We start from the raw sequence: 15,094 nt of genomic DNA, 5'->3' as shown, positions 1-15,094 counted from the left end.
GGCTTTAGTGGTCAGTATTTATCAACAGTAGTCCAAGGAAGAAGATTTGATAAACTGGAGACTGAGTCACAGGCAGCCAAGGCTCGTGTGTGTAGGATGAAGTCTGGCTCGTGTAGTTTGAGCCAACAGGAGAAACGTCCAGTCATGCATCCATCCCGTACACAGTTTTCTCCAACTCGTGGTCGTAGGGGCATGGAGCCAATCCCAGCAGACTGGGCCATGGCAAGGTGCAGCAAGACCAGGTCACCACCACATCTAGCAAACACAGAGACCTTCGATTTTAGACTGTGAAAGGAAACAGGAATACCTGGAGAGAAGCCAAGCTTACAGAGGGAGAATATTTCTTCATTGCACTATTTACAGAAACCTCTTAGGCCCAGTTGAAATGTGGCAAGAAGATTACATTTCTGTCCTGTTGACTTGGCCCTCTCATTTTTTAACATCTTGCGTAAAGATGTAAGTAAACCACATGATACCTCATACAACCCCCATACCTTACTGTTTGTTGTGCTCAACAAATTGACATTTCCCCAGCTGAAAACTGATCATCATTTCTAATTTGTATAAATGAATCCAAGCAGCTGCCGAAATGTCTGTTTCACATACCAGTGAAGCAATTCTGCAAGTGAATGGCCGTCCTAACACCTGTCACAGCCTGTGCTAGAACCATTTAAACTTCTTTGGCTCGTGCTGACCGGAGTCGTTCCATCTTCTTTCCAATCCAGTCAAACTTTGCATTTGTGAACATAATTTTGTCCCGTTTTTAAGTTAATGCCTGAAAGACTTCTGTATTCAATTGATTGACTACTTTTAGATCCTTAACTGTTTTTGTTGAATAAAAAGAAAAAGAAAAAACTTCAATCTTAATTAAATTCCCCAGTGTGTTTTACAAGTGGATGATATATGTAGCATCATTTTGGGAAATAACTGCTTGTGTGTGCTCCTTCAAGTCTTTCCAGTCAAGTTATGAATTTGCACCTCAGGCTTTTAAGTAGATCCTATGAAGGATCATTTGCTCCAAAAATTATTCACTTCTTACTTCTGCAGGTTTCTGAATTCATCTTTTTTTCATGCTGCTTTCCACTGCAACAACCCTCTGATCCTGACTCTTATCCCTGTCTCTCTTTCTCCTCTCATTCTTCACTCTGAGGGGAGATGACGAGGAGGAGGAGAGCTCAGTTTGACAGCCTTTGAAGAGCTTTTCTCTGCGGCTTGGAATTTTTAGGACAAACGCAGCACACACACACACACACACACACACACATACACTCTCTCTCACATAACAGCCACACTAACACACTCCTCTCGGTTTTTGGGTCATTTGCATAATGTCTAATTAGTAAGTTTATGAGTAAAACCGGTGTTAGAAATGGACAGAAATAGATGCAGAGGGACCGTGAGAGTTGAGCGAGAATGAGAGAAAGTGTTCTTGTGTCCTGGCGTTTATGATGAAGAGAGATCTGTCTCACTCGGGGTGTTAATTCGACACCCCGGCTGTCTGTGCTGATCAGTCCAGCTGAGACTCACAAAGACAAGTTAACCATGAACCATCATCCTTCTTTTTCCACAGACTCAATTGTTTCCTTGTCAGAGCTAATTCTGGAGACCTCGGTAACTTCATGTTTGTGTGTTTGTCTTTTTTTTTTTTTTTTTTCCTGTCTGAACCATGCGACAAGTCTGTGTGTGCTGTTTGTCTAATTATGGTTCATTTGCATGTTTGCTCGCCTCAAACATTCCAGCAATGTTGTGTTCACGATGAGGTTGTCCTCTGCTGATGCTTGACAAGTAAAATGTGTGTATTACAGGCAGCCATGAAACTGCAGCAAACACACAAACACAATCTCCCACTGACCTATATAATTCAAAATGGCCGCTGCTGCGCAGCTGTCTTCCCACACAGGAGCAGTAAAGGATGGAGGGTGGGAGTGAGAGATAGCGTGCGTGCGTGCGTGCGTGCGTGCGTGCGTGCGTGGGAGAGGAAATAACAGTAAGCAGGTAGAAGAATAAAAGCGACAACATCCTCAGGGCGCAATCTGTCACCCTCTATTCCTCTCTCCTTCCCTGTTTCTTATCTCTCCCCACTTGCGTTCTCAGGTTCCCAAGATTTATTTTACTAAATATTTCTGCCGCTTCTCGTCGTTTCTCAGAGGTCATCCCTCTGACTCAGTCTTCTCATCCATATTCGCCTCATTTTCATTCAGCCTCTTTAATCTTCTCACAACATGAATCATCCTGCCCCTGATGGTGTCTCATCCCTCTTTCTTACCCCTTGACCTCTCCATTCCTCCACAACACCTCTTCCTCTTCCTTCACAAGTGTTTTCCATCCTGCAAGCCTTTCCTGTTCTCCTTCATCAGTATCATGTTAGGTTTTATCTGACAGACATCATTTGCTCCAGATACCCACTAATCCACATACATGCATACAAATCCACAGTGCACGTGCAACTCTGTGTGTGTGTGTGTGTCATGGTGATGCATGTGTGTCTTTGAAGGAACAAACGGGAGTGTCCATTTTGTTTCATCATCCAGTACAAAGACGTATGTCTTTCTCTGAATTGCAGTTTGCTTCAGGTCAGACCAAACACCAGTCAGTGGAATCAAGGCGTGATGGAAGGAATAAGGAATAAAATAATGTAACTAAATGGAGTTTCATTCTGGTGTGGAAGCACTTTACACAGCCACGACAGCCTGGCTTCCTTTCTTATCGCTTGCACAATGTGTGTGGCAGCGTCCCATCCGTCAACTAGTGTGTGCCAACTCAGCCAACATGGTTGTGTTGGTTACTCTGGCCGAATGACGTGCCGATGCAGATCCTTCAATTCTTAATTTATACGCGTGGTTTAGAAGCTGTTTTCAGAGCAAAAGAGTCTCCATGTGTGACTTGTCGTTTTTAACATGCATGGGCAGTCAGTCTCTCACTTGATGATCTTTGCGTATTTGTATGACATTTGTACACACTGTTCACTTAACTATTAGAGGCAGTGGCGCGACTGTTTTCTTTCTTCCAAAGTTAAATAAAAATGCAAATTTTCCCCGCGCACACAAGAAAAGCGTTTCTTAAATGGGCACAATTGGATGTAAGAATATGTTTGTATCACTCAATGATGGAAAGGTGTGTCAGAAATCAACGAGAGGACTGACATGTACTGAGTAACTGACTTGTCACGCCATGAGTACGTGAAAGCTTGTGACCTTTGTGTTCACTAATCAAACTCTCCTTTTTGAAGGAACAGCTGCTGATGTGGTGGATGACTAATTAGCATGTGTTTTTGTTTTTTGTTGTTTTAATTCCATGTGTTTTTCATCGAATATGTCACTTCATGGCATGCACTGACATATTTGTATGGACTTAGGAGGATAAAAACACCAGCTGATCTCCTGAAGTTTGTGTCACTCACTCTTTTCTCCTCATCTCTTCGCCAGCCAACCACAGACGAGCTGGCCATGCAGTGACCAACATCCTGGCCAAAGAGTTGATGCAGGAGGACGCCCCCTCATCCAATAAAGGTCCTGCTAAAAAGCTCAAGATGGAGGAGAGGGAAGAGGCCAAGCCTGAGGCAGCGGAATCTCTGGAGGAGTTACTGGAGAGGGCTGCTCCTCGCTCAAGTTAGGCACCCAGGTTGAAAAGTGTTTTTACCTATGCGGTCAGTGATATCTGAACAGATTTTCTTGAAGACATTCCATCGGCCAATATCAATATGAGATGAGTTTAACGAAGACGTCTTTTCAGGCCCCTCTGCAAATCTTTCAGAATAGCATTGATTGTGTGTTGCTGGAGAGCCAGAGCTCGACATGCGGGGCTCTCCAATGTCATTGGAATTCTCTTTTTTTTTCTTTTTTTTTTTTTTTCTTCAAATGCACATTTCTCTTTGTATCACTCTGTTTCTGTATATTTCTGCATTCTGTGATTCACCTGTCGCCAATCGAAAGGCATCTAAAATCATTCCAAAGACTCGATTCCCAGGGATTCACTTATTTTTCACTGTTGTCTGGAATTTTCCTGCAGATCGATCAGATTATATTATGTAGACGTTCCAGCCAAGATCACTTTGCGCTTTAGATCTTTTCTTTTCTTTTTTTTTTTACCTGATAATACGGCTTTGTAATAGTCTAATATACTGTACATTTTTGTTTTGTCAACAATATAATTTTTGATATATTTTGGAAAAAGTGCCAACCAATAGAAATCCTGTCTTGTCATTTCACTTATCGGCTTGATTCAGTCGCAGTTTTGCATTGTAGAAGCATGTTGACCATTCCAACACTTCTTCAGCATCATTTATCACTTGATTTATCTTTCAGTATTTTTCTTTTTGTCTTTTTTCTTTCTTTTTTTTTACTGAGAAGGGATGATTTAACTCACTGGTTTGCGCATAAGCGTTAATACAAAAATGGGAGTCACTTCTGTTATGACTATAATTTTATCACCATATGTGCCCGCAGCAGCTATATGAAGGATACATTCATCCACACATGAACATTATCATTCCTACAAACCTGAGAGTTCAGTCAGATAGGATGGGAAGGGTTTCTTCATGCAGTCTAACCAAAAAATAACATCCCTCTTTAAAAAGGGTGTTTCCTTGAAAACGAGGGCTTCTGTGCGTTTTTTTTTTTTTCTTTTTCTTTTTGTATGTGAAAGAATTGTGGGTGTGAAGCAGTTCTGTAGTCTGTAGTTAGATTTGAAAGTGCGAGTGTGTGTGTGCATGTGCGTGCAAGTTCAAGTGCATGTGTATCGCCATCTGTAATTACTGTATGGTACTGGCCATGCTGTCAGAAATGTTCGGTTTCTTGAACAGCGTTGTGGTCTTTCTGCTGACGATAGCGCACTGGAAAACTGCCCAAAAACTGCTGAGACGAGTATGTGTTCGTTCAGTCGTCTGTGAGAGTGTGTACATGCGTGTGTCTGTGTGTCAGTCGCCCAGTTTCCCTTCTCGCTGAACTGCAATTGTAGTTTCCGTGAGTCTGGCCTTGCTTCTATTTGTATTCATCTGCCATCAGCATACGTGTTGCCATGGTGTTGTGGTGTAATACGAGACAGCTGCTTCACACAATTTTTATTCCTATGCAAAGTGCACTGCGGTGTCGTGCACCTCCGTGACGGTTAAAGAGGGAAAATTCTCACAGTTCAAGCATTTCGGCACTTGTTTTTTTTTTCTTCTTCTTCTTTTTTGTTTCCCCACCAGCATTTTTTAAGGCATCTTTCATGAAAACTGTATGTCTTTGGAACAAATGGCACTTAAAACACCATAAACAAAAAAAGCTGCAGTATGGGAGGTGTAGAAACCATTGTCATTGTTGATCTCATAACAGAAATACTGCTGAAAGTGCTCACAAACGCAAAATGTCATAGCTCAGTTGAACCCACAGCGGTTTCAGTCGGTTCTGTCATCAGGTGTACAGATCCAGATGACTGTGTAAACAACGGTTCAGAAGAGGACGGTAATTAGATATCATAAATGTCACTGGAATAATTGTCCTGATTTGAGTTACTCCTTTTGTTCAATAATTTTCTTTTTTAAGAGATTTTTTTTTCCCCTACGTGAATTTTTATGGTTGACCGTTTTAATGTATTTGAAATGAGACTTTTTTTTTTCCCTGAATGCTCTTTGCTATATACAGAAAAATGCACACAGTCGTTCTGTTTGTTACACCGAACCATTAAAAATGTCTTAAGTAATTTACTGAGTCCATCGGGTCGTTCTTTGCTCGTGTGTTGTTTTTTATGTAGCTGGTTGTGAGTGTGTGTGTCATCTGCTGCTGCTCGTATGGGGTTACCAGCTCAGTTGCACTCCTGTATCTTTGCCAATGTAAATTCTTTTGAAGCCCGTTTGATGGAGCCTCTCTTTTTCTCTGCTTTTTCTCATGTAAACACATTCTGCAGTGAAATACCAGACAGGCTCTGCACGCTGTTGTGCTATAATTTTATTGCCAAGAAGCAGCCGCAGAATGAATCAACAGTGGACTTAGTTATTTTTACAGATAAATCCCAGGATTTCCCGAGGCTCCAGGCCGTCCAGAGACATTTTCCAGTATTGATAGCCAGCACATCGTCACTCCTGGGGACACATTGCTGTTAGCGACTTCACATGAAGAAAAAACATTAACATTTAACCTCGGATCACTGCACTGTGTTCTGCTCTCAAGTCTGATATGAGGTTGCATGAACTCTGAGAAAAGCTGCAGGCACTTCTGAAGACCAACCACTGCTTTTCTCTCAACATTGAACCAAGTTTTTGAATGGTTTGTTCATCATTTCAAAATATCTAAATATCCAGAACTATTCACCAACTTGAAAGAGTCAGATGATTTTCAAGGTAGAAACATTAAATCACCAAATACTTCACGCTCAATCATGGTGGAAGGCCTCTTTATAGCCAAGTCAGTCTTTGCCTGGTGGAGCATTTACTGGCTAACGATAGGTGTCACCAGTTCATTACAAGAACAAACAAACACAAACATTTACACAACCGGCACTTAAATGACCAGTTAGCTTCATGTGCTCCCCCCCCCCACAGACTCTCAGTGAGGCCCAAAAACAGACTCACACAGAGCAAACTGTCCCACTGAAGTGACTCGATTTCCCATTACACTAGTGTATGGGCTGGATATAATGCTTTAAAGCCATAACCTTTTCAACCACGTCATTTGCGAATGCTGTAAACAGGAGTGTTTTTAGATCTCAAACAAAGAGTCCTTTAACACACTGTCAGAAAAATAGCTCAACAACTCATGAAAACAGGAAATGTCATAAGCACATGAAAGTGTCTCTACTCCGCTTCCAAGACTTTAGATTAGTGACTGAACTGGCATAATTTGGGGAGGGTCTCAGGTGCTGAGCAACTCCAACTAAAGCACAAAATTAAAAATATAAGCTCTATGTTTTTACACAACTCACAGCAGTTTTGTCATAGCTCTATAAAGAAAAGTGTGAAATGCTGTTTATCTATATATATGCTTATCTGCTCTCTTGGAAACTACACTGACTCATAAAAATATGAAATAATTTCTCCTGCTGCTTTTGACTGCCAGTGGTGGAAGGATCTCAGAAGCACTCTGCTGTACCACACATGCCTGTCAGAGTCTGAAAATGTTCCCACATCTCCTAAATATTTCACTGACAGGATATTCGTGTTGGCTACAGCTTGTTCAGACTGTAATCTCTTGCATCTGCTTTTTATTCAAACCGGAAAGAGAAAGGCATGAATCTCTAGCGCTGTATTCTCAGGGACTACTGTTCTTTTAAATGCACCTGTAAAGTGGAAGCGGTGTTATTAATGTCCCTGGTAAAACTAGGTCTTTGACATCTCATTCATGACAGCTGAACTCAGTGATTTTTTTTTATTAGACAGTAAAGTCCCCAAAGAAAGCTGCACCAACAACTTGGTTCAAGGGTAAAGTAGCTCAGGTTGAGCACATTCGGAGGGTTCTCGAACCCCAAGGCCTTGTTGTCACTGAATACATATCTTGTGAAAGCTTTGCAAAAAAAAAACAAAAAAACAAAAACTGAGATTTCAGGAGTGAAACATGTTCTTTTTTTTTTTCTTAATTCCCGATCAAACATTGAAATGCACACAGTGATCATGCAACCTCATGCAAAGTGAAAGTCGTCATGAAATAGATGGCGCTGTCTTCAGAGTCCGTTTCATGTCCAACACGTTGAACTCCCTCTGGCTCTGCCGTTCAGTAAAAGTGATACTGGCATCCTTTCACCTCATTAACCAGCCCTGTTAATTTCACCAGAAAGTCCCAACTTCCTTTCATCATTTACGACCTTTTTTTTTTCCCTCTCTTTCTATGTGTGCGTACATGTGCAGGCCATCAGGCAGAAACAATTCTGACTGCATGCTAAAGGACATTGTGATTAATAGTGTCTGTGCATAATTTCTTCATTTCCTTATGTGTCTGTCATACTTCCTGTCTCTTTGAACTCAAGAGTATCATACATCTGATCCCAATCCCAGGAAGATTAAAAGGATCAGGACTTTTTCTGCATTTCTGTGGTTTGTCTTTCTTTTCTCACATGCATGTGTTCAAGCTTTGGTGAAAATTTGTCAACACTAGTGTTCATCTTTGCTCAAGAGGATAAAGGTCAATTTTAGAGTCCGAAACTGAAATGGTTTAGAAAGATGGTTACTTTTCCATGTAAGTGGTAATATTGGGAACAGTAACATCCTCAGTGAGAATCTTATAACTTCTGACCAGAGAAGGATATAAAAACTAGGCGAAATGTCATTATAATTCCACAGGACAATATTTATATATTTTCATGGGTAAAGAAGTTTAATGCACGGCAAAATTAATAGCATTGTAACATTAATGTGGAAATAGTCACAGTTTATGAACTAAGCCTACATAAGATAAGATTCACTGAAATTTCTCTGCTGTCTTGTGATATCCCAGCACAAAATCAATCATTTCAAGTGTGTTGCAGATTTTTTTAATCATATATTTTGTAGATGTTTGGAACACTGACTTCTTGGCTGCTTGGAAATTAAAACAGGACTTTCAAATTCCCGAGTTTCCGTTTCATGAACGCACCATTACATCTGTGTTCCTAAAACTACTGCAACTTTGAAATTCCTACGAAAGCTGTCTGCAAAACTTTTTCAACTGTAAAAAAAAAAATGTATATGAACACCTCATGTTTGCACGTGGTTTATTTAATCTAATAATGAACACTGACTTAGCACGTGTAGTCAGGAAACAGGAGCATTTGGAAATCACGTGAACGCAGCATGGGAGGCGTCACAGCAGCACTCAGCAACAGTGACCAGGGAATGTGAAAGCGTTCATGAAGTGGTAAGTTCTGGTTACAAATGAATTTCCATCAGAGGACATTTACATGAGCAGCTCATATTTGAAGCAAGTTTATGGTTGTTTATCCATTATTTAAGTGTTGTAAGTGAAAAGAAAAAAAACAACTCTTGGATGATAAATCTTACGTCATGGAAAATCAAGGCCAGGAAAGGCCTCCATCTCACAACATTTTAAGTGAAGACACATCATTTTTGCATTCTTGTTTCAGGAAAGTTTCCGTTTTCACAGCAATGGCTGAAACACTGATAATGATGTAGTTAGCATGCATGCCCAATGCTGGTGTTTGTTTGTTTTTTCTCCTGAAACTGTCAGCATTAACAATAGCAAGTACACAGACACTCATATAGACAGATGATGAAGCTGGATTGCCATCATGACTTCACAACTAAACTACCAAGCCCATCTATTCATGGATATTACATATGTGCCGAGGAAATATTTACAATGGCTGTGGGGCACATGTGTAGTGGCAGCATTTCAGAAAATGTTGAATTTTCCCTCATTTACAGATTTGGATCATTTTCAAAAAGTTGCGTTTTCACAACATTTTATTCTGAATTAAGCAATTCCAAATTATATTCATGGGATCCTTCTTTATGTGGGAAAAACTAAATGATTTATGCTGGGGGCTGCAAAGTGTTCTGATTGGGCAGGGAGCGACCATGACGTACTTACGCCTCTTGGAAGTAAACAAAGTATTTCGGCCGCAAATTTTCTTGTCTTTCTTGATTATCTTGGATGCTACAGTTTTGAAAATGTCCACATTGTTATGCACCTGACCATCCGCTCTTTAAATTGTATCTGTTTCTTCTTAAGCTCCTGTTAAATAAATCCTCTCCGTATGAATCGAACCGCAGGCCACCATCTTGGAATATTGTATCATCGTGACGACAAGGATGCCGCAGAACAACCAAAATAAAGTCACACCTAATTTACATAGAATTCTGCTCCTGAAGAAGAACGCCGGCCAGTATAGTTGGATTTAAACTTAATTCTGAACAAAGATTTCAGGCATTTACATCGTCATTTTAGAGCAGAATTAAGCTTTATTTTGATTTAAACAGGAATAATGTAAACACGCTGATAGTAATATAAATTAAGGAGAAGCTTGGGAATCATGGTGCCCCCTTAGTCTCTGTCCAGACTGACTACCTGCTGTTGATTCAGTCCCATTCATGTGATCAACTATGAATCCTTTGGTTACCAGATTAAAAATGGTCTGTTGTAAGGTGATCACTGCTCAGGCAAGTCAAACTGCTAATCCAGAAAGTTCAAACAGCGTCCAATTTACTGAATCATTTTACCGCTGCATTAGGAAATTTAAAAATGCAGAGTTTGACTTCCAATAGGACAAAACTTTAAGAGCACATCACAGCTAGCAAATTTCAGGTTGAAAGCGAGCGCCAAGTTTATGTTTTCTTGCCTTTTGACATCATTTTTCATACTGTGCTTATGCACTGTATTCTCCTGTTTTCAGCATTTCCCCAAAACAAGAATGACCACAAAACACACTCCTGTGTGTGTTAGCATAAGGTGGGTGTAGGAGACTGTCAAACAGATTAGTTAACTTGCGAGGATGAGAAAAAAAGCTCTAAACAAACACGAAATAAGGAACTACTACATAAAGAAGTACGCAAAAGAAAGACTGAGTTGCCAAGGATTCTGAAAGATGGAGGGACAGTGGGGAAGCTGGAGAATATAAATGAAAAGAGGAAATTAAGGAGCAGATTAAAGAAAGAAAGAGGTTAGATGTGAGGAAAAGTTGGCCAGGATGAAGTGATTAGTTGACAAACACAAGCAGAGGTAAGATAAAAACTTTGAGAACTTTGTTCACTTAGACAAAAGTGTGTGCGTCGCGTGCGTCATTTAGTTCAGTTTGTTTAGCAGCACATTTCCGTGTGTCTGTACACGCACCCAGTAGATGCGCTCTCATGTGGGTGTGTCTGAACGTATGCTTGTGTTTTGTGTTCTGTGGACCGCGTGCTGGTGGCTGTGTTTGTTCAACACACCTCGTTGTGTCAACATGTGAGAGCATCCTGTTCAGAGATCTGAAAGAAGGAAGACAAACTGTGCTGGTGGTTACCCTTTCTTTCTTTTTTTTTTATTTGAACAGAAGATATAGAAAATGAGACACAGGATTTGCTTCTCTTTATAGTTATTCTGTTGTACAGTGTGTTTTGAAGGTGGACGATGAAGAGTTAAGTTGTTTTTGTGGGCCTCACTTCAGCCCTACTGCCACCAGATATGACGTAGTACCTAATATATGAAGTGAATTACAATTCATCACATATTTCTGCATCACCTTTTTGGATGTGCTAAGTCTTTTGTGTCGGAAATTCCTGTCTGGTTCAATCTCCGTTGTCGTGCAACTTGGCAATAGATGAGCTGTGTCTGGTGGAAAAATGTGCACCGTGTAAAATGGATGTGGATCACACTGAGTGCAGCCGGTGTAAACTTTAACTTCACGAGGCCACAACCTTCTGGTTCCACTTATCTTCACTTAGCATGAGCTTAGCATCTACTTAGTGCCACTTAGCATTCAAAAACATCACATGTTTATACCCTCACTATGACTGACAGCTAGGACCTCAATCAAGTTGCTCCGCTTTACGTCTGCATGTCCTGTAAAGTACAAGCAGGCATTGATACCTGCATCAGTGCTGGTGCAGACTTATAAAATTGTGAATAAAAGTTTTGGAAAGAAAAATTAGTGAGTGTGCTGAACATAAATCCTGTCACTCATTAGTTAAAAAAAAAAAACTATTTTGGTCTTAGTTCATTTAAGGTAAAACAATAAATTTCAGTCCGTTTAACTTTGATTGCGTATGTTCCAGCACTACGAGGTGATATTTGGACTTAATGCTGATGAGGTCTATAAAGATGTCTCATTACTATGAGTTTCAGGTTCTTCTCATTCCCAGACTCTCTCAGGCTCTCCATGTGACATTCTGAGGAGTCAGGGGAGATTTGTGTATGTGTGTGTGTGTGTGTGTGTGTGTGTGTGTGTGTGTGTGTGTGTGTGTGTGTGTGTGTGTGTGTGTGTGTGTGTGTGTGTGTGTGTGTGTGTGTGTGTGTGTGTGTGTGTGTGTGTGTGTGTGTGTGTGTGTGTGTGGCTCTGCCCTTCTATGCATGAAGGGGGTCTGCTGGAAAAAAAGAGGTCTGAACAAAGAAAAAGGGGCAGTATAATTGGCTTCAGCCCTGCCAGACGACACAATGACACGGCTATTGATAGTGGAATGGGTTCCTGGGAGCGGTGGACCAATGGAGGAGCGGGAGACTGTTTTTCACAGCCTGTGATTGGCTGGACGAGGGAGGCTGTCGGTCTCCAGGTAGCAAAGTGAACCTCGGAGCATATCTGCCACCTCTCCAGCTCCTGGAGGAGAGAGGGAGTGTTAGAATATGGAAGAGGAGGTGTGACCTCAGCTGTGGAGGAATAAAAACAATGAACTTACCTGCACAGAACATATTACCTTACATTTCCTTTGTTGTTTTCTTTGTAAGTTCTTTTTTGTGCGTGAGCGAGTGTGTTTGCATTTCTCTAGATGCTTTTACCATCTCCATGCCAGGACTCTGAAATAAATGTGTTTCATTTGTCTTCAACTTGGCTGTACACTCCACATCTCTCTCTCTCTCTCTCTCTCTCTCTCTCTCTCTCTCTCTCTCTCTCTCTCTCTCTCTCTCTCTCTCTCTCTCTCTTTCTGAGAACTTGCTTGTTTAGATTGGCCATTTCTCAACTTTCCTGCAGCTTCAGGAGAGAAACACACACTGCTGCACGGTGGCATTTAAAGTCCACAGTTTCAGACTGAAGAAAGGGAAGGAAAAAAGCGGCCTGAATGGCAGTTTAGAATGGCAGCATGAGTGTGTCTGTGTACATATGTATTTGAATACGTGTCTGAGCTTATTTGCCTCGTTTTGAATATGTCTCGTTTTGAATATGTCCGCACGGGAGTACACACGTCCGGTCATCCTGCTTGGTCTTAATAATATCACTTTGATCAAATTACTCGGCTGCTTGTACCAACACTCTCCATGTGACACACGATTAGCACACAATTAACATGGGCCAGGGAGTGTCAACCGATTGGCTGTGCCATCACACCACTGAGTGACATCTCCATCATCACAGAGATGTCCGTAGTCACCCAGAAGACCCCCGGGTAAAGATGAAAAAGTCATTCTGCCTTTGTGTCCATTTCTTTCCACTCAGTGCAAAACTCCTCCTCCCTCCTTAAAGGGAGTTTATTGTTTATTGTTGACTCCACTTGTTTTCATCCTCTTTCCTTTTCATATCTGCCTGTCATCAGATTTTCATGCAGATTTGTACTGTGCTGGTTCCTTGTTTGTGAGTTCAGTCATGTGGAAGTGAAGCGTCTCTTCGGCTAAAACATTGTGATGCTGAAAAACAGTCTGCGCGTCAGCACAATCGTATGCGCTTGTGAGTGCACGTTGATGTGTTTGTGTCTGCATGAGATGCGAAAATGTGCAACACAGAAAGACAACATAAGCATCAAATCATGCTAAAGCGTAGATGTGGCTTTAGTAAACAAAAATATATTTCTGGTTATTTGTAGAAATAGAAGAAAGTGGGTCTGTGGTGACCTTTTTACCTAATTTTCCCCCTTTTTTTTATATACCCACAATCCTCTAGTCAAAGAGTATAGAAGATAGATGTATTTAATATGGATCATACTGAGCATGATCAGAGTGAATCAGGTGAAAAACAGTAATGTCACTTCCTTCACAAGTATTACTAATTATAAATTTAGCAAAATAGATTTTTACTATGACAAACATCAGATGCTTCTTATATGTTTGCATCAGTGTGTTTCTTTGCAGTATTGCTGTCTGGTATTTTAGTTTTTCCATTCATCTTTTGAAGCATTCTGCTATCCTTCTGCCTAAAGTCAGAGGAAACCGTAATGCAATCCCCACTGCAGTTCAACACATGAACGTGCCCAAATGTTGCCACCACCCACAATTTTCATTTATTCACAGCGTCATGGCTCATCCTGGCGTATCATCGTCTCTCTGGGGATGTTTTTCTCCCCCTAATATGAATGAGACTGAGAAAGAGGAGGTTCTGTCTGCTCTGCAGGCTCTGCCGAAGGCTGATGCAAACAGAATATCAATAAGCACAGGAGTTACACCACCACATGCATGCCCTTTGTGTTCCCCTTCTCAATTTCTCTCCAATTCTTTATTTTTTCACTCCACAAAATCACATGGGGAATTCAGAATTTGCACAAATTCCTACAGTAATGTGAAACTAATGGTGATGAATGGAGCTTGTTTGGGGCTGAAAGAATTTGATTGCATTATGTGGTTGTTAGCATTAGTAACAGTAAGGGCTACACAGACCTGACATTCAGTAACTCACACTGATTATAGTGAGAAGTTGACAACATCGTGCCATGTGGGGTTCAGTCCTGGTGGAGCCACCCTTCCTCATGCCGATGACGATCCCGACAAAGTGTTAATGCGAGCTGAGATGTGGAACCTGAGTCGGTGCATAGCGTTCCATAACTGGAACCTGAGACATGCAGTCAGGTTTTTCACTCTCGTTTCTTCCCAGCTGTTTTTCCGCGGATATAAATCTATGACTATGAAAGATGTAAGATAATATTTAAACTTGTAAACACAGTAGGTGTAAGGTGACTCTGAAACAGAGGAGATGTTCTGAAGGTGATGCTGAAAGTATCTAATGGGACAGCTGTCATATCAGTTCAAATAATGTCTGGGTGTTTGCTAGCCTGACCAGCCAGGTCCCTTCTACATCCGTCACATGCTGCTTGGATGCCGAAGGGACTGGACCCGGAGCGTTAGCCAATAATTTACTGTCCCGTTTTGCGGCGGACCAATTACAGCACGGCCTCTCTCATGCGTCACACGAAGCAGACGGAACTCCCCAGTTCATAACATTCAACATGGCGGACTACAGCGATCGTGTTTTTTGCGTATGCTCTTTCTACAATTTTGAACAATTTAAGTTTAATCAAGCTAATTTAGTTTAAATCCCCAAATGCTGCGTGCAGCGCCGCGCTGCGTGACTACAGCGCCTCTAGTTTGTTTACATACCCGGGTCCGTCGCATGTTATTGCACGTCACGCACGGGTTCTCGCATTGGCCCACAATACACAGATAAAAAAACTGTGAGAAACTGAGAATAGGCGCTGCGACCCCAGACCAAACCGCGTCTTTGTAAAGTATTGAGGAAGCGCGTTTTGGTCTTGGCTGGTCAGGCTGGGGTGTTGCAGTTTGGTTATCAGGGTGCT

The 15,094-nt window shown here is 41.3% G+C and overlaps 1 protein-coding gene across 3 annotated transcripts in view; it reads left to right on the top strand.

Moving 5' to 3' along the window:
* The window catches only part of diaph1 (diaphanous related formin 1), a 102,562-nt gene extending 96,886 nt beyond the window's left edge, over nt 1-5,676 (top strand). For all 3 annotated transcript variants that reach the window (XM_030106942.1, XM_030106950.1, XM_030106934.1), the window contains one exon: nt 3,426-5,676. In XM_030106942.1, the coding sequence (XP_029962802.1) occupies nt 3,426-3,613 (188 nt within the window). In that variant the 3' untranslated portion in view covers nt 3,614-5,676. The remainder of the gene's footprint in view (nt 1-3,425) is intronic.
* Nucleotides 5,677-15,094: the final 9,418 nt, after the last annotated feature.

The sequence above is a fragment of the Salarias fasciatus genome, chromosome 2 (genome assembly GCF_902148845.1).
Source record: "Salarias fasciatus chromosome 2, fSalaFa1.1, whole genome shotgun sequence".
Lineage (NCBI taxonomy): Eukaryota > Metazoa > Chordata > Actinopteri > Blenniiformes > Blenniidae > Salarias > Salarias fasciatus.
The sequence above is the reverse complement of the archived record's forward strand: the minus strand, read 5'-3'. Positions and strand labels throughout refer to the sequence as shown.